Below are 22,133 nucleotides of genomic sequence, written 5' to 3' on the forward strand. Positions count from 1 at the left end.
AAGAATACGGAAAGCACTCGATGAAGTTTTAATGATACAGAGAAAGCAGTGAGAAATGGTGTAACCCAGAGAAGCAAAAAACTTGTCAGCGCCTTCCCCCCCTCCTTTCTCAACCCGTTGCCCCCTCCAATGACGGGAATGGGAGGCAGCGAGCAGCTCCTCGCCGGCTCCTGCAGAACAGACCGGGCACACTGAGCGCATCTCTGCCGGGAAGGCGAGCAGCAGATCCCGGCTGAGAAGAAACTACATCTCCCGAAAGGCTCCGCGGCTGGAGGCAGCCCCGCCCACCGCCGCTTCCGGACAGGCCTGCGGCGCCGCGCCTTTGCATGCTGGGAGCTGTAGTCCATCGCTCAGAGGACCCGCAGTCCTTCGGGCCCCCCGGCTACTTCATGTACCCACTCACCGCTCGTTCAGTCAAGCTCCTCACCGAAGCTCCCGCCTTTCTGGCCGCCTCTGGACACCGGCCCCCCCTCCGCCCTGAAATTCCGCATCCGCCAACAGCGAATGGTCGGGAGGTCCGTGGGGAGGACGGGAGCTCCTCACCGCGCTGCAACACCGGGAGCGTCACCACGGCAACGGCAAACAGAGGCTCGGCCGGACAGCGGGAGGAGCCAAACTTCGCTAGCAGCTGCCGTTTCGCGTTCCTCGGGCGTTAGGCGGCGCCTTCCAGCGTGAGACGGAGCGCATCGCAGCACCTTTTTTCGAGGTTCTGTTTGGGCTCTTTTTTAAATTGGGGCTTTGTGGTTTGGGGCTTTTTCAGGGTTTTTTGAGGGTATTTTTATTTTGGTTTGGGACTCTTTTTTGGTTTTGTTTTTGGTTTGTGTTTGGGGTTTTTCTTAAGTCATAAACTGGAATTTAGTGTTCACAATAAATTGCAAGAACCTTCAACATCATCTCTTCCCAACGCCTTGCCAAGGGCAAGGACACCTTCTACTAGACCGGGTTGCTCAGAGCCTCGTCCAACCTGGCCTTGAACACTTTCAAGGATGGGGCACCCACAGCTTCTCTGGGCAACCTGTTTTCAAACCCCACCACCCTTTCTGGTGTAAAGAATTTCCCCATAGCATCTAATCTAAATCTCCCATCTTCTAGTTTAAAATCTGTCCCCCTTGTCCTATCACTATCTGTCTGTGTAAAAGCTCCTCGCTGCTTATTAAAAGCTGGAGAAAATGTCCAGTTGGAGAATTAGAGACGCAATAGAATTCTGACTAGGAAAAGTGATACAGATCAGGCAGGGTGCAGATAATATCATTTTAGTGTGTTTATAGGGAACACATCTAACCCTGAATCTGATGAGGAATACCAAGACACAAAAAGAGGTATAACAAAAAATAAAAGCTATAAGTTAAAGTCCGATTTTACATAGAAAAAGTGCATTTCAGGAGCAATGGGAAGGATCTGCCAAGAATGGTAGGGGTTTTCCCATCTACTGTCCTTAGAGTAGGCTGAGTACCTTTCTGAAAGATTCAGGGATGTTAAGCAAAAAATATTTGCTTTAAGGCCAACTGCTTACAGTTTTCTCACCAGTGTCATGGATAAGCAAGATATTTAAATATTAAAAAAATGGAAACTCATCCATTTGAAATCCACACTTTTATGTAATCATATCACTGGTGAACTTTTCAATTTGATCAAGTCTTTATTCATGGATTGAATGTGCACTTAAAGCTTGTTTTTTAGCAGAGTTACACTGTGCTCGTACTGGATAAAGACCATCTCTTGTGTTTAGAAAAACAATATGCAATAAAAAGAGACATTTCATAGAAACCACAGGATAAAATTCCTTTCACAAAATGAAGAATTTTCAAATTCCTACTCACTCAACCCTAAGGCTAAAGATAGCTCTAACCCTTACTCTAGCCCTGACCCTAAACCTGATGCTAAACTTTACCCTAACACTAACTCTAACCCCATCCCTAAATACCCCATCCATATGGGTGGTCAAGTTTAGAAAGAAGTAGGAGCAGCAATGCTGAGGCCCTGCTGGGATGGTCTTGCCATTCCTGTTCCAGCCCTAGTGTCCCTAGAGCTGTAGGCTCTTTGACTCATTCAACCCTAATGCTAACCCTAACCCTGACCCTAATGACAGCTTGGCACTGTGCAGAGGTCCTCATCACATAGGTTGCACAGATTGAAAGGTGTGGATTGGGCACTTGTGGCGCCCTGCCCTGATGCCCTTGCAATGCATTTTGGAGTGCCAGTGTCCCTGAAGCTGTAGGTTCTGCAGCTCTCAGAACCCTAACACGAACCCTAAGGATACCTTGTCTTTGCTGCTCAGTTCCCATCACCAGGTTAGGTACTGATTCAAAAAGTGTAGAGTGAGCCATCTTGGAACTGTGCTGTGATGAAAATTCTTCATTCACAAATTTGGAAATGAAGGGAAAACAATTGCATGGGTTGGAATCGCAGGAGGTGCATTAAAATGAGCTGAAACTTCCGGAAACCTGTTGCCTGTATCCAGGAAGTCAGGGCTGATCAACACAAGAAAACTTCTTTATTCTAAGGATGTGGTTATGTTGGACTTCAGGAAGAAATGTATCATTGTTTGACTGTTCTCCTTAAGGTAGGATGGAAATATTCAACACTGGTAAAGGTTTTCTTGTGTAGCAACAATGCAACATAAAATGTAAGTAAATTTACAAGGATAATAATAATTTTTAGGTAAATAATTTAACTTGAACTGAATTATTATTAAAATTCCTCAGAATAAATCTTTGAAACCACACAGTTGTTACAATAGAACTATTGCAGATTCCAGTTTTCAGGTTGAATATATAATTGTTCAGGTTTTTTTTCTAAAAAAAATGCATCACACCACTGTTTTGATACATTCTATTTTGAAAACAAAACAAAAAAAAAATTCAGTTACTCTTAAAAGTAGTGAAGCTTCTTCAGGGAAATTGAAAAGCCTGTTGTCTCATACAGTCTATAATTTTACAAGGTGCGGTTTTGACCCCATTTTTGACTCCACTCCAGTGCAGAGCGAGTTTGAGAAGCTTACTAAAGCTTTCTTCATGCTGAAATTCAGCAACAGAAGTTTTCTATTCCAGGCATTGAGGATCTTGACAGGGCAAGCTAAGCTTGTGTTTGCTGAATATTTTCTTCTAAAAAAATCAAATTTGATATGTATGTAATATATGTTTTTATGTAAAATAAGTTGTTAATGCAAGATTTTGACTGCAGAAGCTTCACATTTGTTATCTCTTCGTTTCAGCTGGTATCTTTAATTTTTAGTAAGTGCACTGAAGAATAGAAGAACAAGAGTATGCCAGGCTATGTAAATCTTGCCATATAAATCTTCCAAAATACATGCTGCTTCCAAAGGTCTTTAGTAGTTTGAAAGAAAAAAAACCAAACCAAACCAAAAATACACGTGTACAGTGTAACAAAGACAATACACCATCTTGATGCTTCTGCTGCTGCTATTACTTTTTGTTCAATCTATCAGGTGACTGTTAACATTTTTAAACTATTATCTGGAGAAAGGATGTTCATTGTAGTTTATAAGATTAGTTATATTTGTTTCATAATGAACTGAATATATGATTATACTTTCAGCTGTGATTCAAAACTGAAAACAAAAGAATGAAAATAAGAGATAAAAAAGTAACAGAGAAGTGCTATTTAAATATCGTCAATGGAATTTTCTTGGCAAGAAATCTGTTTTCTTTCCCTTATTTAGCAGCTTCAAATTATTTTTTTAGATGTTCTTAATTAAAAAACAATCCTTCCCCTTTCCCCTCACCCCCTGCCCTCCCCTCTGTCAGACTCTAGGTCTCATGCTTTCGATATATGGCTTGTGGCTTTTATTTGACAGAAACAATTTCTTCAGTGTTTTTTCTGAGTATAAATAGAATTTTTGTTTTGTTCTAAATGATTGCAGAATAAAAATGCCCCATCCTTGGAAGTGTTCAAATCCAGGCTGGACGGGGCTTTGAGCAACCTGGTCTAGTGGCAGGTGATCTTGCCCATAGTAGGGATGTTGGAAGTAGATGATCTCTAACGTCCCTTTCAACACAAACCATTTTAGGGTTGTATGGTTCTAGGAAATTGACAGAAGCAGTAACAGATTTTCACTAGGTGGCACTATTGGATTGAACTGCATGGTTGTGAGGTTTTTTTTTCCGCTTCAGTATGTTTTCTATCACTAGGTGGTATGATTATCAAAATAGGAGAAAACATATTACTACTTTATCTACAATTTAGATATTATTATAATTTATGCAATTGATTTATTTCTTTCTCTTGGTGTACAGCTTATAGATGAATCACTGAAAAATAAATCAGCTCTATTCATCTTTTCTTTATAAAATTTACCAGACTGCATTTGACCTGCATTTGAAGAGATGATAAATCCTTTATGTGAGTATTTGGGTGGAATGAATAAGTGTGGGCCTTTCCATATGGATATTCCTTTTCCCCAAAGCATCTATATTTTTCTTTTTTTTTTCTTTTATTTTTTTTTCACAAAAGAGTAAGTTTTGGGTCACATAACAACAGATGTGCTCTTAATGAGCAGACTGCCTTGGCTGTGTTAAGACCTGTCACTTCCAAACTAATGGCATAGGAATGATCCAATGCAGTAATTATGGGAGAAAACATTTGGACTGGAAGTAACGAAAACCTGCTACTTTCCATGTCTATGCACAAATGGTTGAAATGCAAAGGAGAAAGTGGCCAGTTGCAAAGAGGGAGGGCAACACTGAATCTTTAATTTATTGAGAAATATACATCTATCTCCCCATAGGATTTGCACATGTGTTAATAATTCTTGGCAAACAGAAAAAAAATCTGTAAACTGAAACTGTAATTGTTCACTGATTTCATTGTGAGTGGTTCACATGGTTCAATTGAGAATCTTCTGTTTACATCTCATGCGTTATTACCATTGTCTAAATTTATGAAAATATATCTTTTTCTTTCTATGAATATAGATATAAGTAATAATAATACCCTTTTATCATTCTATTATTTCCATCCTCTCAGTAATGGCATTGCAAAGATATAATTGCTTTTCTGGAATAAGATGTGGAAGTGGAAGTCTCATGAAAATAAAGAGAAAATAAGTAACAGCACAAATTCACTGTGTTACAGTTTCTTCAGTCAAGAACTAGCCAGTGACATATCTTTCTTGTATAATACTTGGCATTGGATCTGTTATTACTTTTACGTCAGCCATGGGAGTCCTTGGAACTGTTGTGGAAATAAATGTCTGCTAGTTACAGTAGGTGGAAATCAGCCTCCAGCATTCTTGAAAAAGAAAGGGAATTTTGTGTGCATGAAAAATGTGACCCTGTCTTGATGTGATTTTTACATACAAATGTGTCGATAGAAAGACAAATTTAGATAAAGTCCTGGTTCAAATGAAATCTCAACACAAGTGAAGATCTTTCCATATCACTGCATGGAAGTTTTCAATGACAAAATTCTTGAAGTTTTATGCAGAAAAGATTTTAACCACTGTAATTATTAACATAAATGTTTTTAAATACTTAGTATGTGTTGAAGAAATAAAGAAAAGCCTGGTCCAGATATTGCAACTTGAAGGCATGGGTAGCTACAGTATGGCTGCAATATTGAAATATCAACGTATGATTAAAAAGTGGTTACATATGTAGACTAGACTGAAGACTGTATTTATACAAAATTCCTGCTTTTTAATGGAAGGAAACCTTAATTTCTGAAAAATTGCACTGTAACTATATATTCTTATTAGCGTCTTGATACCTTTTTTCCTCCATCTTTTGTTTATTGTCACCCTTTCTGAGAGATCTGTGTTAGACTGTGTGAAGGCTGAAGCAGAGAACTGTGCTACTAATTCATTTGTTAAGCACTACAAGTGCAAATTTGCACAGCGAAGAGGGGAGCCCAGGTGCTATAACCAAGAACCTTCTTCCTTCTTCCTTCCTGCTACTAACTAGGCATGTAGTGTTTGCCTCACAGTTTGTTAGGTGATGAAAGAGAAGGAAGTGTCTCATTTCCAACTTCCATAGAATCATCTAGTAGCACAGTATCTAGATACTGGGGGGGAATATTTGTTTTCACTGGAAATAAGCAAAATCAACTATCCTTTTATTTTGAGTCGTATAGCTTAAATGAGTTCTTAAATAGGCATGGGACGTCATTCAAACAGGAAATAAAGAGATAAGAATTTTCTTCAGTGAGGTACAGCCACCTAAAAAGAGCTTTTGCTCTTCACTTCCAAGAAAGTTATGGTTATGTCTTCAAGCCCAACACAGTGAGTTGTGCTTTGGTTGAAGTCTGCTTCTTAGACTATGATGTCACTTTCTGCAGGTTTCCAGGAAAAGAAATTTTTATTTTTGTTGAAATCACTCTAAGTAATAGTCCTGAAGGATTACACCTGAGCTTCTGGAATTTTTTATTGTATTGTTCACTTATTCAAAATAATGTTTATACATAGCTTGGCTTTGGGGATTTTTTCAGTATATGAGTTTTCAAATCCTGGCGTTTCTAACGCAGATGGCAATATTGGTGCTGATAATAATGAAAAAAAAGAAGAGGTATGTAAATAAATTATGTGAAACTGCTGATAACTTCAAAGTTTTTTCTTGCAATTAATTAAAAAATATATAATAGTCAGTTCTCACTATAAGCTGTATTACCATTTGATTGAAGTTGACTATTCTACATGATGACCAGGAATAGTAGAACATGTGAAAAACTTAATTGGAGGAATTCTGCATGGTTCAATAAAGTAAATGGGAGTGCATGGAAATATATTTCCAATTTCTCCCCTGCAAAAAATCATGCCTTTCCTATTCAGGAATGTGGACTCAGCAGTGTTAGGGACAGCTTTATTCCTTATTGAGCGATTTCCCAGGACGTCCCTCTTTCCTGGGTATCTGCAGGGGTGGGAGGAAGCACTAGATGCTAAGCTGTGTCTGTTAGCAGGTGACAGCAGTAGTCCCCTGTGATAGCAGGACTCATTGGTATCATGGCATGCAAAGTAGACCAATGATTTACTAACTTTATTGTCTGAACCTCTATTTTAGGTACAAGCAGAGATCTAATCTAAGGAACATGTAGCTTCAATTTGAAAAACAGCGAGCCAGAATTAATACCAACATAGCTGTTTTCTCTGGTAAATGTTCCACTTCAAAGTAATCTGTTTTTCTACATACAGCAACTGCAATAGCTTGAGCAGTTCTCACAATGTTATGTGGAAGGTAATCTGTACTGCATCAATACCAGTCTGGTCATTTCTCTCTTCAATAATTTAAAAATCTATGGTTTAAGAAAACCTTCAATTACAGTGTTCTCATAAGGTTCATACAGTCCTCTGAAGCCTGCTGCTATTCAGGCAGACTACAGCACAAATAAATTACTTTTAGTCCTTCAAAGAGCATCTGTATCATCAAATTTCTTCATTAAATGTTGATTTATAATGATGGAATCACCCCTGGTTTATATGATGGTTTTACATTTTGAAAGATTTAACCTGTCAGGAATAATTCATTCTGGCATTTGTGCAAGAAAAATTGATTGAAAATTCAAAGGTAAATTTATTTTTTATCAACTGTAATTGCACTTGATCTCAACCTTAATCAAGTGCTGCTGAAGTATAATAAATGATGGTTACATCATCATTCACCATGAAAGCTTTTGAGTTTTGTTTTTAGGATGGCTGTAGCAAGGGAAATGAGTTGGAGAAGCTTAATTTTTGTATTGCTTTGTGATGAAACCTTTCAATGGCTTAGGATTTCTCCTCTGCATACCTTCCCTGCTACACTCTCTCTAATCAGACTCTTTATGATCAGCTTGTCCACTTCATTTACTGTTGAAGGTGTATTTTAACAGTCTCAGCAAAGATGCCTAATCTAGGGCCAATATGAGTGGTTAGACTACAGCAATACATGTCCTGGCCAGATTCTGTGGTACTCACAAAAGCTTGTATCACATTAGGTCTAGAAGCAATATTTGGTTCGTGCTTATTGTTACATGGTGCTGTGCTTATTAAAAGTAAGTATGAGAAGTAGGATTTAGTATTTCAGGACAGATCAGATGGAACTAAAGTGTTTCCTGGCTCTTCTGGCCCCAGTGGGCAAATTACCTTGTGCTGTGTATGTGATTTGGGTTGCTTCATTTATCCTTCCCTTTGGCTTTTACCTTTCCCATTAGTACAATGGGTATGATGTGTCTTAGATCATATTTGGCAAATTGATTAGAATGCTGCTGCTTGCAAGAAAACCTTGAAGAAGCCTGAATATCAATAAAAGATCAAGGATTGGACTACCCATCCCCACTCTCACCAATATGCATGTATCAAACACTATAAATATTTATTAACAGGTCCACAGTCAATGGAGCAACAGAACTGGTGATTTTATTTCTGAATATGGGAATGAGAGTCTGGCTGAGCAGGAACTGGTGTGGAACATTCTGAAGGCTATGCAGAATGATTTAGGGAAAAAACCCACCTCTAAAATCACCTCTAAAAATACTGCATCGACCAGAAGTAGGTATACCATATTTACCGGAAAATAAGAATTTATTTTAAAAAAAAGTCTCATGTAGTAAAGAATTAATTTTTCAAGATCTGCTGCTATTATCTGATGTGGGTTGGCAAGATTCCTTGCTGTTATATGTATCACTACTGATGAGATTAAGCTTTTGAAGAACTTCTTATTTCATGTAGGAGCAGAGAGCTCTGGTCACAGAAAGCTGTAAGAATTCCTGCAGCTGAAAAAATTAATGGGAGTCCTGGTATTTTTTGTAGTGCTAGATACCATAAAAAACTTGATCTGCTTAGGTCTCAAGTCTGTTGTGAACCAAGAGATGTTATGAGGTCAAAGGAGAGCTCCTACTGTGAGAACATTTGAATAGGTTTTGCACTGAGACTCTCAGAAATAGTGCTCAAAGTCTAAAACGAGCTTGCAAATTAGTACTTTCAATACACATATTTAGTTATTAATCAAAATATTTCCTGTGGCCTGGCAGAAGGTAATTTTTTTTACTTTTTTTGAAAAGTCCTTTAAAGCATTTGGGTTGTGTCAATTATTTTAGAAGTTGTTAGCAGTGTTTTTGTCCAGTGATCTACTATCCACCTTTCAAATTAATTCTGCATTATGAGCTTTTAATTACAAACACTACAGTTTAACAGCTTAATATGGTTTAATATGCTTCTATAGATCAGCTGTGAGTCCCTTAATATGATTTCTTACAGAGGTGAGTTACATCATTTTTAATGAGTGCTGAAGATAATTTATTATTCCAGATAACTCACAAAGCATATATGTCTAGTCTCAAGATTACAAATGCATTTGTAATGTATTTTTAAAATCTGTTCTTTGAAAATCGATTCATTGCATTCGTGATTTCTCAAGTGATTAATGGTGACCCCATTATGTCACTGGTGCAGCTAGAATGTGTGCTGGTATACTTGACTGCAGTTTTATTGAACTGTTGTAGAAGCACAGTCACCACCTACCCAGCTGCTGGAGTCATTGGCATCTGCCATGAGGAAAATGAAAAAATGAAGGTCATTAATAGTATTTTATATATTCCCAAGGGAATATATAATGATGTCCCAAGGGATTCAACATACAGTATGGTAAAAAAAAAAAAAAAATCTTGAAAAATCTTGAACTATGTAAGTTTTGCTACTAAATGGACTTTAGAAAAAGAAGTACAAAACATATTTGCCTTCAAGATGTGGCTTACAAATGCCAAGGTTTTAACAATATTCATCATTTTGTCTCTGATCACTCTGAAGCCTTGGTTTTTACTTGTTAGCTGTCAGTCATGTAGGCAGTTCTAAATTAAGGATGCTTCAATAGAACAGGAATTGTGCCTGATCAATATCACAGGGAAATTCAGAAGTGGTTTAAGAAGCATCTTGGCATAAACCCATGCTGTGCAAATCAGTGATGACAATGGAAAGCAGCAGTCTATAAAAAGTATCCAGTACATTTTCCACTTGTAACTGTGAGCAATGTCTCCCCTTGTTTGTATTATCTGTTTCCAGAGCATCTCCGATACTTTACAGGATAAGTGGAATGAGCAAGACACTAAAATATGGCGTGTTTTGTGAGACCAGTTCATGTTAACATTTATGTGTCTGAATAACATGGGACCAGTTTGCATAGGACCACCTGATATCAGCACCCGAGCTGGAGCAAAGGGATACATATCATCCTCTTCTGTAACCCATGCAGTGTTACTAGGACCAGCCAATGAGGACAAAAATACAGTGGGTGATGGTTGCTTCTTGACAGTGCAGAACCATAAATGATGGGAAGTTGTCCAGTGACATCTGCTGTTGTCTTCTTTTTCTCATCAGTTCTGAATTTCTCCCTGTTTCTACAAACCCTTGTCGCTATTAAAAAATCACTTTGAGGTACAGAAAACATTTATGTATATGTTTTATTGTATTTGCACCTATTTAAATCTCCATAAGAATTTGACAATTGTTTTTAAAAGCAATATAATGAATATAGATTTTAATCTGGATAATATTCACATCCATTTTAGGATGTATAATTCATAAGAATCAATGAAAACTTGAAAATATTCTTTTGAGCATTTACTTGTAAGTTAATCTCTAAGTTAAACACATACAAGAGCAAATTCTGTTTTGATTAAGTAAGAAGATCTGGAACATTTCCACAGAAAAGTATCAGATTTCCTTAAGAACGATCTGTTTAATTCAGATAATTTAAAAAGTGCTATAGCTAACATTCCACAGTAGACATTACTGATGTACTTGCTTTCTGGCAAATGAATACCAGAACCTATCACACTACACAGAAAGTTCTATTCTACGTATTTTTAAAGTATGTTCTTATGAAGATGCAATATGAGTTCCAAAATTGACATGATTTTTCTTGACATCTCTTCATATGTACTTGCTTAGGAATGTGAAGAACATTTCAATACATATTTTGAAAACAATGCTCTTACATTACCTGCAATTACTATCAGCCTACTAACTACACAGGTAAGACTACTTCTGAGTAAAAAACCCATAAAATATTGATATTTTTACTGGGAGTAAAAATCAATCCAGTGCCATTTGGCTTTGATGTGCTCTCCAAATTTTTTAAAGATTTCCATCAACTTTAAATAGAAGTAAGATCAAGCAGTGTTTACCAACAATCTCCAGGGATTATGTTGTCTGAAGTCTGTAGAATGAAGTGATTGACCAGACCTCTGAAAGCAAAAAGCATTTCAAGGTCAGGAAGTGGTTAAAGAGCATGTAAAATCTCTGCACCAAAAGACCTCTTTTGTCCTCTGTTTGTGCAGAACCTACTCCATGAGTGTACTACATCTAACAAGACAAAACAATGAAATCTCCCACATATCTATGAGAAAATTTTGTTTGGCAAAAAGGAATAGAGCTTTCAATATCAAAACAAAATCACATGAATAAAGGGAAAAAGAATTGATTGTTCACTCCACAGATGCCCTGAAGGTAGGCAGAAGGATTTTTAATAATATCTAAAATTGTGAAATATGAAATCAGTGCATTTTTACTCAGACAATTAAAAGCATGGCCTATTTTACCTCTTCCATATGTCGTACCTTCCCTTAAATATATGTAGTAAAAATATTCTGGCTATGGAGTGAGCCGGTTCAATAATGAAAAAGTTTCTTTTTCATATTCACCTAATCCTCATTAGCACAGAACATGACTGTCTCATGATCCTAAATATACATCTGACACATTCTTGTCAGATGGCAAAGAACTATTATCCCCATTCAAGAGCTACGACCAAGATTCATAGAATCATTTAGTTTGGAAAAGACCTTTAAGATCATTGAATCCAACCATATTTGGATTCATAGGGTGCTGAAACATTTAACACATAACACTGAATCATGTGTCACTTGATACAGATTTCAAGATACTTCTTTGAATGTAGACCCAAGTGACTTGCTGGAGGTCACACAGCAAGTCTGTACCGATGCAGAAAATTGACCTTCTGTCTTCAGACACATCCTGATCATTCTCCTTTATATCCTCTGCACTCTCATTCATAGGAGCCCAGTTAGCAGTCAGATTGGCTCAGTCATGAGTGCGTTTGAACACTTTCTTTGTTTTTTTTAACTCACCCTTTTTCCTTTCACAGATTTTTTTTGATCACACTCATCAGCTATTTAGAAAATTCAGGAAGAATATTTTGCCAAATGAGCCATGAACTCTCCTGAGCATTGCTGTGGTGTAAGAATTCTCTGATCCATTCTTATGACAGTCTATGAAATTACTTCCACTAAAATTTCGATCAGGCTCTACTTATTGTAAACATGATGATATTAACATTTGGGCTTTAATATGTTTGGGTTTTGTTCATGACTATGGTTATGGTCGTATGGTATGAAATTTTGTGTGTTAAAATTTGAAGCACTATGCTATTTACTAGCTGGTTAACAAATCTTCCTGACACCCTGAATATTAGTTTCCTGAGTGTTCAGAGTGATGTAAATAGTACTATATAGTACACTGAACTTTGAAACAGAAGGAGCCCTTTATCAGATTTGGTCAAGAAAAAAAATTACTAGATGTTGCTTCCTTAGGCCTTTACCATTCCTCCCAATCCTTCACTGTTTTGTCCTTATCTGTTGTGTAATTCAGTCTCAGGAAATTTCACTGAGTCTTATAAATATTGGAGGCCTTAGCTGTGTTCCAAGGAGTGTTGTTGTTGACATCTTTTGTTCTCACTCGATGTCTCTTACCATTATTTTAATCAAATATCTTTAGTGGTTTAGAGTGGAGTGTTCTTGAAACCTTAAAACATTCTTTATCCTCTGATCAATGAGGTGACCTGAAACATCTTGGGAACTGAGGAAGGTATAGTATTACAAGCATACGTGGTAGCATTGCTTATTTTGTCCAAAACTTCCCTTTCAGGAATCAATTTTCTGATGCTTATACATTTGGTATCTTCTTTTTGTTTAGAATGATAATAATTCCACTTCAAGTGCTTGCCACAGGCTGAATTTTTTATTTAGAAAACTTCAAATTCAGGGGAGTGTCTCCTTCCCTCCTGTACATTTTGGGAAGTACAGAATACTTTGGTCAGTTTGAAGTATCTTCTGAAAATATGCAAATACTTCTATTCAGTCCACATGGGAGGGCTATTCACTATTAAATAAAATTCACTATTGTAGCACAGCAAATTACATCCAAACCTTATAAATACCTATTCATGTCTCACTGGTTTGTTACACTTAAAATAATCATGCTCCTTGTTCTAAAAGGTTATTAAGGATGAAATTACCTGGCTAAGTGCTAAGTCCAGCTGGACAAATATTCTAGTGCATGTGAAGTGTAGGGTACTCCTGTAAAGTAGCAATTCATCCTTTTTCCTAGATAAGTATTATAGAATGACATCCTCTTAAAAGTACCATTATTCTTCTGGTTTGAGTGGGAGCCTAGTGTCCCTAACGTATAGGTTTTAGAACTTGAAGTGGTTAACACTAAATGAACTGGATCCCACTTTAATACTATATAGTCAAGAATTCAGAAAGCCCCAAATAAAGTTACATGTGAAATTTGCATTTGTTCCTAATATGTCTTTATTACAGAATGATTGTCAATTATGTGCTCACATATTGGCATTTCACAGTAGGCTAAATTCCAAATTCTTTAAAAATTCACTGTGGGTTGTACACAAATATTATTTTAGGATGGACCAAGGCAACTTCTAATGTCCCAAGGAAAAATATGGCATGCCCAAGTGAGAGAAGAATGTAATTCTGAACATAAGGAAATGGTCCACAATACCTGCCAAGACCTGTATCACCATTCAAAATTAATAATGGATGCTAAAATCTCCAGCAAGAACACAGATAACAAGACAATAGACAAATGTGTGTGTTCAAGAACATTATATATAAAATTGTCAATACTGCCACATATACTGCTGATGCTTACCAGGAATAACTATAAAAATGTCACTGTTAATATAAAATTTAGTAAAAAAGGAATAAGAATTAATACAGGACAAAATTTACAGGATGGAAAGCTAAAGTTTTTTGTAATGTTTTGAGATACAAAAATGGAGAAAAGTGTTTGCCAATTTATGCAATTCTGACAGGTAGCCACTAGAGGACACAGGGAGCTTAATAATAATGCAGGACGTAGAAAAAAATAAGCAGAATGTTGTAAATACACACCTTATATATAGCCCACACTTAAAAACATACTGAATAAGTCTAAAGCCAATAGCCACATGGCACTGTACTAACAGAGAAAATTATGTTGGGAGACCGTGCTACCAAGGAAGGCATTGGAAACCACTCTCAGCAGCTGTGTTAGAGCTCTGTAAGCTAATGAGTGGATCCAGTTCAGCTAATTTAGAAGTCGTGTCACCAAAATTAGGAGATGTCCTTAAAGGAGTTATTAGTGCGAGTGTGCAGGTGGAAATCATAACTGCATGAATTCTATCTACAAAGTTAAGAGAGAAAACAGAGACGGTGGTTGCACAGTCACTTTCATTTGGCTTGAAAGCACTTTTCTGCCGCAGCATGGTCCCACTGCCTTCATGTCCTTAGCCTTACTCCCACACCTGGCTGGGCACTGGCACTAGAAGCCACACAGCTCTGTAAGGAACTGATCCAAGGCTCTGATGGGTCCAAAAAATAATCCTGCAATAAAACAGTGATTTGTGTCATTTTTTTAATTTGTTTTTGTTTATTTGTTTTGGTTGCTTATTTTGGTTTTGGATTCTGTAGTTTGCTTGCTTGTTTGTTTGTTGGTTTGAATGTTGTGGTTTTTTGGCCATCACTTGTCCAGTGTAAAACACGTATACGTCGCAAGGATTGGAATTTCTATTCTTCCTCTCTGTACATAGGGTAAACTAAGCCCTATCTTAAAATTAGGCTCCTTCTTGCTGTCTTAATATCTGCCCCATCTTGTTATGTGCCTGGATGCACAATAGTTAATCTTCAGTAAAAGGACACTGAATCTTACTCTCAGTGCACTTCTCTGTGTCTCATGACTTGAAATTTTAAAATGGTTTCAACCTTTTCAGGAGAATGAGACGGAAAACACAGTGCCTATCTCTGTAATTGGTTCTCCAGCTATTATAACATTAGATAATATAAGGGAATGGGATCAAATGTCAGTAGTACATCAAATAAATAGTCATGGTGTTCACTATGACTAATGTTTGGAGAATTCTCCAGGGGGCTTAAGAGGAGTTCAGGTGGCTCTGAATAAATCCTACACAGCTCAGTTTAGACTTGAATTTTTATAGAGCTACAGGTACAAGCTAGCTGACATGTAGCAATGTAGCAGGCACTTTGAAATTGCATAGTTGCTGATGCTCCAAGAAAATTTTTGGACAAGTTAGGCACAAATTAACTATATCCCTGTCTACATGGCTAGGCAGCCCTAGAAAAACAGTGGTGTGAGTGCCACCAAGTTATTTTGTTTTCATATTCTGAAAGAAATAAAAATTATAGTTATTTGGTTTGCAATTATATTGCTCATACTTCTCAATTCCTGTGGGAACAGAACCTGCAGTTCCCACAGGACATTTGTAATTTGTTTGGTACTTATCCAAAGCTAATGTAATCAATGTCAGTTCTGTGAATGTCATGTGTATGCTCTGAATGGGAAGCTCCCATAATGCTATCGATAGAGCTACTTCAGTATAAAAGTCACGGGGAAGAGGTGAAGAGGCTTATATATTTTAAATACTAGTTTGGTCTAGATTGTTTTAGATAATTTCAGGTATGACATCCAAGAATCTGAGGATCCAAACTCAAAAGAACAGGACAGATCAAAGAGATAATTTTTCTAGGATGATTCTTCGTAATGAAAATTTGAAACCACGGTGTATTAGATAGATACTACCAGCTGGAAAACTATCACTCAATAACAAAACAAACAAAACACAAAAAAACCTCCAAAAACCAAACAACCAAAACCCCCCTCCCAAAACAGATTAAAAAACCCAAAACACCCCCCTCCCCCCCAAAAAAATAAAAAGGGAGTATCTAGCTTTAAAATATAAAGGAGAAAAGTAAGATGAGAATATGAGTATAGTGTGCTTTTTTTAATGTCAAGCTTGCTAGATCTTTTAAGAATCACTAGCCAAGCTCCCATTCTCCATTCTTATAAAAGTATCTAGAATTCCAAGAGTACAGTAAATAAAACCCTTTCTCCTTTAGCAGAGGTAGTGACATTAACACATGATCCCAGTGAACTAATGATGTTTCAAAATAGAAGGTGACCTTTCTTTCTTTAGAGAACATTCTTAAGCCTCAATTATGCTAAATTCAAATGCAGTCTTGTATAATGCTTTGATCACAGAACTTAGGGCATTTATCCCTTATGACAATAAGGTGATTAGAATAATCTGTATATTTCATATTTCTAAAAAAATATTTCCCAGCTAGATTCACATCATCTAGTGATGGGAACAGCATATGTTTACAGTTCAATTTTTCCCAGCCTGAACTATTTTTACCTACATTAAATTTGTTTAATACTGAATTAAATAAAGAATTTCTGTTGGGGTCCCTCCCCTGCCGTGTAGCCCTGGGAGAGGGGCCCTGAGGGCACAGACACGGGGCTTCCCTGCCCCTGCTCAGCCTCGTTCCCATTGGTTGGTTTGTGTTCCCTGCGCGGGCAGAAGGACCCTTGGTCCCGTGACTGGAACAGTTCCTCGGCAGAGCTCCGGCCATGCGGCTGGAGAAATAAACATCTCTGAAACAGCTAGCAAGAATCTGTCTGTCCATATATATTTCCTTTCCACGGGACTCCTGGTTTGATATATGCCAGGATGTAATTGCAGGATCCCCACTGCAACAAATTTCCAAAGATTTAATGTCAATATTTTTAGGTCAACCAATGAAGCAGTTCAATACTGTGAAAAGACATAATTTTTTTCTCCCCCAAAACATACTGGAATTTGAGGCTCCAAAAATTACCTTCTAAAATATTTCTGTGTGCAAATAAAAATCAGTGTTCTTATGCATTGGCAGTGTCAAAATCTTAAACTATTGGAAAGTAACTATAAAATTAATATAACTTTACCCAAATGCAATTCCATTCCAGTGTGCCCAGAGATCATAACGTGTAGGGCAAATTTAAAAGGCCTCCCAGGGTAGCAAAAGGCATGATGGCTTTGGAGGAACAGGTTGCTAATATCAGTCATTTATGATGGCCATGGGAATTGAGGGAAGTGTACCTCTCCCCTTTTTGTTGAATGTAGAATAAAGAATATAATGGTGTTCCAAATGGCTGTATGGTGCACCCCATAATCTCTTCACTCTATGAAATAAATGCCAATGGTTTATACTTTCTTGAGACTTAGAATTACAGTGTAATTGACTAGTTTAGGTTGAGAAAAACCTTTAGATCGCTGAGTCTCATCATTAACCAAGCGCTGTCAAGTCCACCACTAAACCATATCCCCAAGTGCAATATCTACATGCATTTTAAGTAACTCTAGAGTTGGTGACTCAGCCACTTTCCTGGGCAGCCTACTTAGTCCTACATAGATCTCTGCCTGTAATTCCATACTTACCCAGTACTGTGGAAGTCACAAGTTTATTATCTGTCTCTCTGTCCTATTTTAATACAGATTGCAGGTGATAACATAAAGTATTGAAGTCTAGTACAACACATCATTCTTACACACTATGTTATTTGTAAACACCATGAACTGAGAATGAGTGTATGATCTTGAGCATCGTTCTAGTCTGACTGGCAATGGCAACACCCATCTACTTGAATGGCTACATTGAAACCAATTGTGGTTCCTCAAAGTCTGCAGCACGGCTTGGCAAAGCATTGTTTCATTTAACAGCTACTGTGTTAGTAAAAAAAAAATATGCAGAATGTAAATGAAGACTTTCTTAATGGTTCTTGAGTCTGAATAAAATTTAGATTTAGTTATTTGATCAGCATGACTGTTACAACCTTCACTACCTCACCTCCAATACTCCTGGGCTGGTACCTGTTCTCATGTCACATCCATCATGCCCTTATTTATAAGTAATTCCTCATCAGTCATTATCAGAGCCATGTTTCATATGTTTAGGTGGATTAGAGACACTTTTAATATTTCTGTGACACCATCTTACTTCCTTTGCTAATTCAGACACGGGTACATATCAATCATTGAGGAGCTCAGAGGAGTGGCATAAAAAGTTTTGGTAATATCCCTACATTCACTGCAGAAAGTAAAAGCAATAAAAAGTAAAGTTTAAATGTCCCTAGACTCAATCTTGCAAGCATTTTGCTAGTCCTAAGCAAGCCTAGTTGGAGCTTTTCTTGTGCTTAGGCATTGTGACCATTTCTTTCCTGGATCAAGTCTTATGTTTCTAATGAGGGGTGTGTTTCTGTAGCAGCCCTGCCTCTAAGGGACTTTCTCCTATTCTCAGTCATACATTTTCATTACTGCAAGAGGAACATTAAGATTTTCAAACCTTTCAACCCTTCCTCTGACAAATATGGTTGAGAGTGGCAACAGATGCAAAAGGTCTGGGGAAGGAATGACAGGTGGACACTCAGGCAAGGATGTGTCTGCCTGTCCCTGTGTGCTCACTTATGCCCACATGCCCTCACACAGGCATACCATTACATGAGGGCTATGCAGGCAGGTCTCCTGTTCCTAAGACCTCGCACATAAAAGTCAGACTGTTAGCACACCTCCATCTGCTGCCCTGTACCTCTGCATGATGTGATTCCCACACTCATCACGCTGGTGATGACTGTATGGAAACAGCTTGAAATACTAATAATATTTTCCTTTACCAGAAAGGAAACTATTCTCTTTCATTACTTCTGACAGATAGGTGTGTGCACTAATAATTTTCAAATCCTCGACATAACCCCAGTAAGATAAATATCCTGTGGAAATTTATGCTAGCTAAGAGTCTGATCCATATATTAGAAAGCAGATATATTTGAGAGAAACTAAAATTAATGGCTTAAAAGCAAATAACAGAGTCGCTGGTATTCTCTTTACAAAGTGCTGTGTCATGTCACTTCTGCAGACCACAGTTCTTAGTGATTCTTTTTTCAGTGCACTAGCTGAAATCCTCCAAATGGTGATATTTTTTTCTGCACATGCTTATTATATTATACAGAAATAATAAACACAAATGCAAAAATCTAAGAACGAACATATTTAGAATGTTTAGGCATGACTCTGCAAACATGAAGAGGAAAAGAACCACTGGAATATTTCTCTGTATTTATTTATGACCTTTTCAACATCCTCTCCTCCAAAGACATGCTGATTTAGTGCATCATGAATATAAAAATATATATATTTCAAATAATTTTGTAATCGGCTTATTTGCATTGCATGCATTTCGCTGTGTTCTTTATAGCTCTAAAAGCCAAAGAGGAGTTCTTCAAGAAGAGAAAGGCCAGGTTCTTCTTTTCCTCACACAAGTTCACACGTGTCTTACTCCACCACATTTAGTGGTGTTCTTCAAGTTGGAAAAGAGTGTGAGCAAGAACAAACCCTGAATCACAAAGCTTTCTCCAGCTTTTTGGAGATGAGAGATATCTCATGAACTGAAGATATGTATTTCCTTTGCAGCCTTCATAAGAAGAGATGAATATTTTTTCATGGTCAATTGAGATGAGACTGTATTTCCTATAAAATAGATAATGTAATATACTGAATGGTTTACGTATATATAGGATGAACTGTTGGGAGGGTTATGAGAAATGTAAATAGAAAGAAGTTTAAAAAAGCTAAAAAAGCTAAAAAAAGTTATTTGAGACCACCACTAAATCTTGATTTAGAAATAAACTGTTGAAATCAGTTCTGAAGTGCTGTGCTTAGGATAATAGACAGAAACTCAGAAATTCTAGGGTTTTTTTCTTTGCCATTGACATGCTGGGTCACTGCTGGCAAATCTTTTCATCTCTTATTGTTCCAAATTCCCCCAAATGGAATTAGAACACTTCCTTTTTGTCATCATATGACTTATTTGCTTGAAATTTTATGTCTTTCGGATATATGGCTTTCTTTTTAACTCTGTATATTTGTTTAGTGGTCTTTGTTGGGAGTCACTGGGCACTACTGTAATAAATAATAGTTTCACTGTTGCTGGAAAGGCTACTTGGGTCAGCTTATCCAATGGTAAAAGTCAAAATTCATGTGCTAGGACCACAATAAAGTAATTTATAAAATCAAAATGAGCTGCCTAAAATCTAGCCATCAGCAAGATGTGTCTGCTTCTACTAGGAACAATCTTCTCTATAGCATTGAGAAAGGTGTTCAGCTCTTTTGCTGAAGTGAGTTAAATCCAGACAAGGGGCAGAAAGCTTCATCCACAGATTTCCACAAAACTTACACCATCAATAGTAATTCCAGTCTAAAAAGATAAAAGTTTGGGTAGCATTTCTATTTATACTAACAAGGTGTTTCTACCAAATGTATTTTACTACTGTACTGTTAGGGTAAATGACTGTAGATATTTTCATTAGCATCTGGCAGAGAAAAATAAGCAGTTTATGAAGGTACAGAAAATAAAATACTTCTTCTGAAGTATCTATTATCAGATATAGTACAGTGGAGAAAATGCCGAGATTATTTTAGGGTTCTTGGTTGGAATCTCTAGGTTTTTTAGCTCTCTGGCTGCTTAATTTTTGCTTTTTTAATGCATAAGTGCCTTTAAAGAAGTTTTTCCAGTACAGATTATTGGTTTAAATATCCCTGAGGTATTGCTGACAGAGTATTCTGGTGGACGAGATCATCTGAATGTTTAACTAACATAGGCACAGATCTGAAAACCCAAACTCTTGCCTTTTCATAGTCTGACTTTTGACCTTATGTTTCATAGAAATTATTAATTTTTTTGACAAGTTCACCTCTAGTATGGGAGAACTGGGTCAGCTAGCTGTATAAAAGGCAATTTTTTAAGATTATCATAGGTAATTAAGTTAACAGAATTTTTCTAGACAACAGCAGTGTCATGAGAACTCCTCTGAAGTATGAACACTGACAAACTGGGAAAATCTTTTCTATATCAGCTAACCCTGTTAGAATGATTCCATAAATAGTGGCCAGATTTCGTTCAAATCAGAAAAGCTTTGACCCCATTTTTGAAGTTATCTGGAATTTTTTTCTTAATTCTTAAACAGATTTTTTTTCTCCACAGCCAGAAAAACACATGATCCCAGAAAGATCCTCACACAAACAGTTACTTTCCAGCCTTTCTCCTGTTATCCTCCATTTTTGTGAAGGAAATGGAAAGCTGCAGCTCAGCTCTGCCATCTCTGAGACAGAAATTGCAAACACTTTTTTTCCTTCTACTTATCTAATCTAAGGTGAAGATAAAGCAAGTACTCAAGATGTAGCTAAGAGACATAGAAACTGTAATCTTGTTGAAATTTCACTGTTAAAACCTGCTTATTGCTACAATCTCAGGTCTAATACTTGTAGAGCTAATGGAGTCCTATAAGCTTACTTAGGTGCTTTTTACCACACTTACTTGAGTGTGCCAAGTGGTACATTAGCACAAATATTTCCCGAATCAAAGGTGTGTTAATATTATGTTTCTTAGCTCTGTACCTTCAGCTTCTTTACTGTAATTCATGGCATGACTGGGTTTTTAAATTTTTTTTTAATTCTTGTGCTTAAGAAAAGGAGACATCTCTAATTTTTTCACCTAAAAAGTTCTATTTTTTCTTTTGACATTTCAATGCACTTAAGCATGCTGTTCCATAGAATAAATAATAAATAAATAAATGCATTTAACCTACAGACTTTTACTTCGTGCAAAATGAAAGAAAACATCTGTGAACTCTGTGTGAAGTAGAGCTTCCAAATGTGAGAAAAGTCATCAGCCAGCAACTAAATCAACAGGACAGTTTATTGAGCTGTGGTGGAAGGTCAGCCCCGCTAGGCACTCAATAGTCATCTACGAAGACCAAACTTGCAGACAAATTGTAAATACACATAACAAAAAAAAATTCCCTGCACTCCCTGATGAATATCAACTGTATTTCTGAGAGTGCAAATTATTTCTGTAAGATCACACACAGAGACCCAGGCCATGGGTACATTACGCAAGAGACTGTGCAGCTCTTGCTTGTCAGAGCACAGCAAGCAATGTGGCAGCAAGAGCAAGCAGGTTTGAACAGAGACCGAAGAAGCAAAAGAGATTCAGACCATCCCTATGAAGATTTTGTTCCT

At 37.1% G+C, this 22,133-nt stretch overlaps 1 protein-coding gene across 1 annotated transcript; it reads left to right on the forward strand.

Moving 5' to 3' along the window:
- The first annotated feature begins 3,585 nt into the window (after window positions 1-3,585).
- Window positions 3,586-14,642, forward strand: TSPAN19 (tetraspanin 19). Its single transcript, XM_017743904.1, is given in 8 exon segments — window positions 3,586-3,651; window positions 3,768-3,831; window positions 5,095-5,202; window positions 5,205-5,224; window positions 6,445-6,525; window positions 8,311-8,502; window positions 9,380-9,571; window positions 10,874-14,642. Coding segments are annotated over 8 exon segments (846 nt in total). The 3' UTR covers window positions 10,997-14,642.
- Window positions 14,643-22,133: the final 7,491 nt, after the last annotated feature.

This window comes from Corvus brachyrhynchos, unplaced genomic scaffold, assembly GCF_000691975.1.
Source record: "Corvus brachyrhynchos isolate BGI_N302 unplaced genomic scaffold, ASM69197v1 scaffold9, whole genome shotgun sequence".
Classification (NCBI taxonomy): domain Eukaryota; kingdom Metazoa; phylum Chordata; class Aves; order Passeriformes; family Corvidae; genus Corvus; species Corvus brachyrhynchos.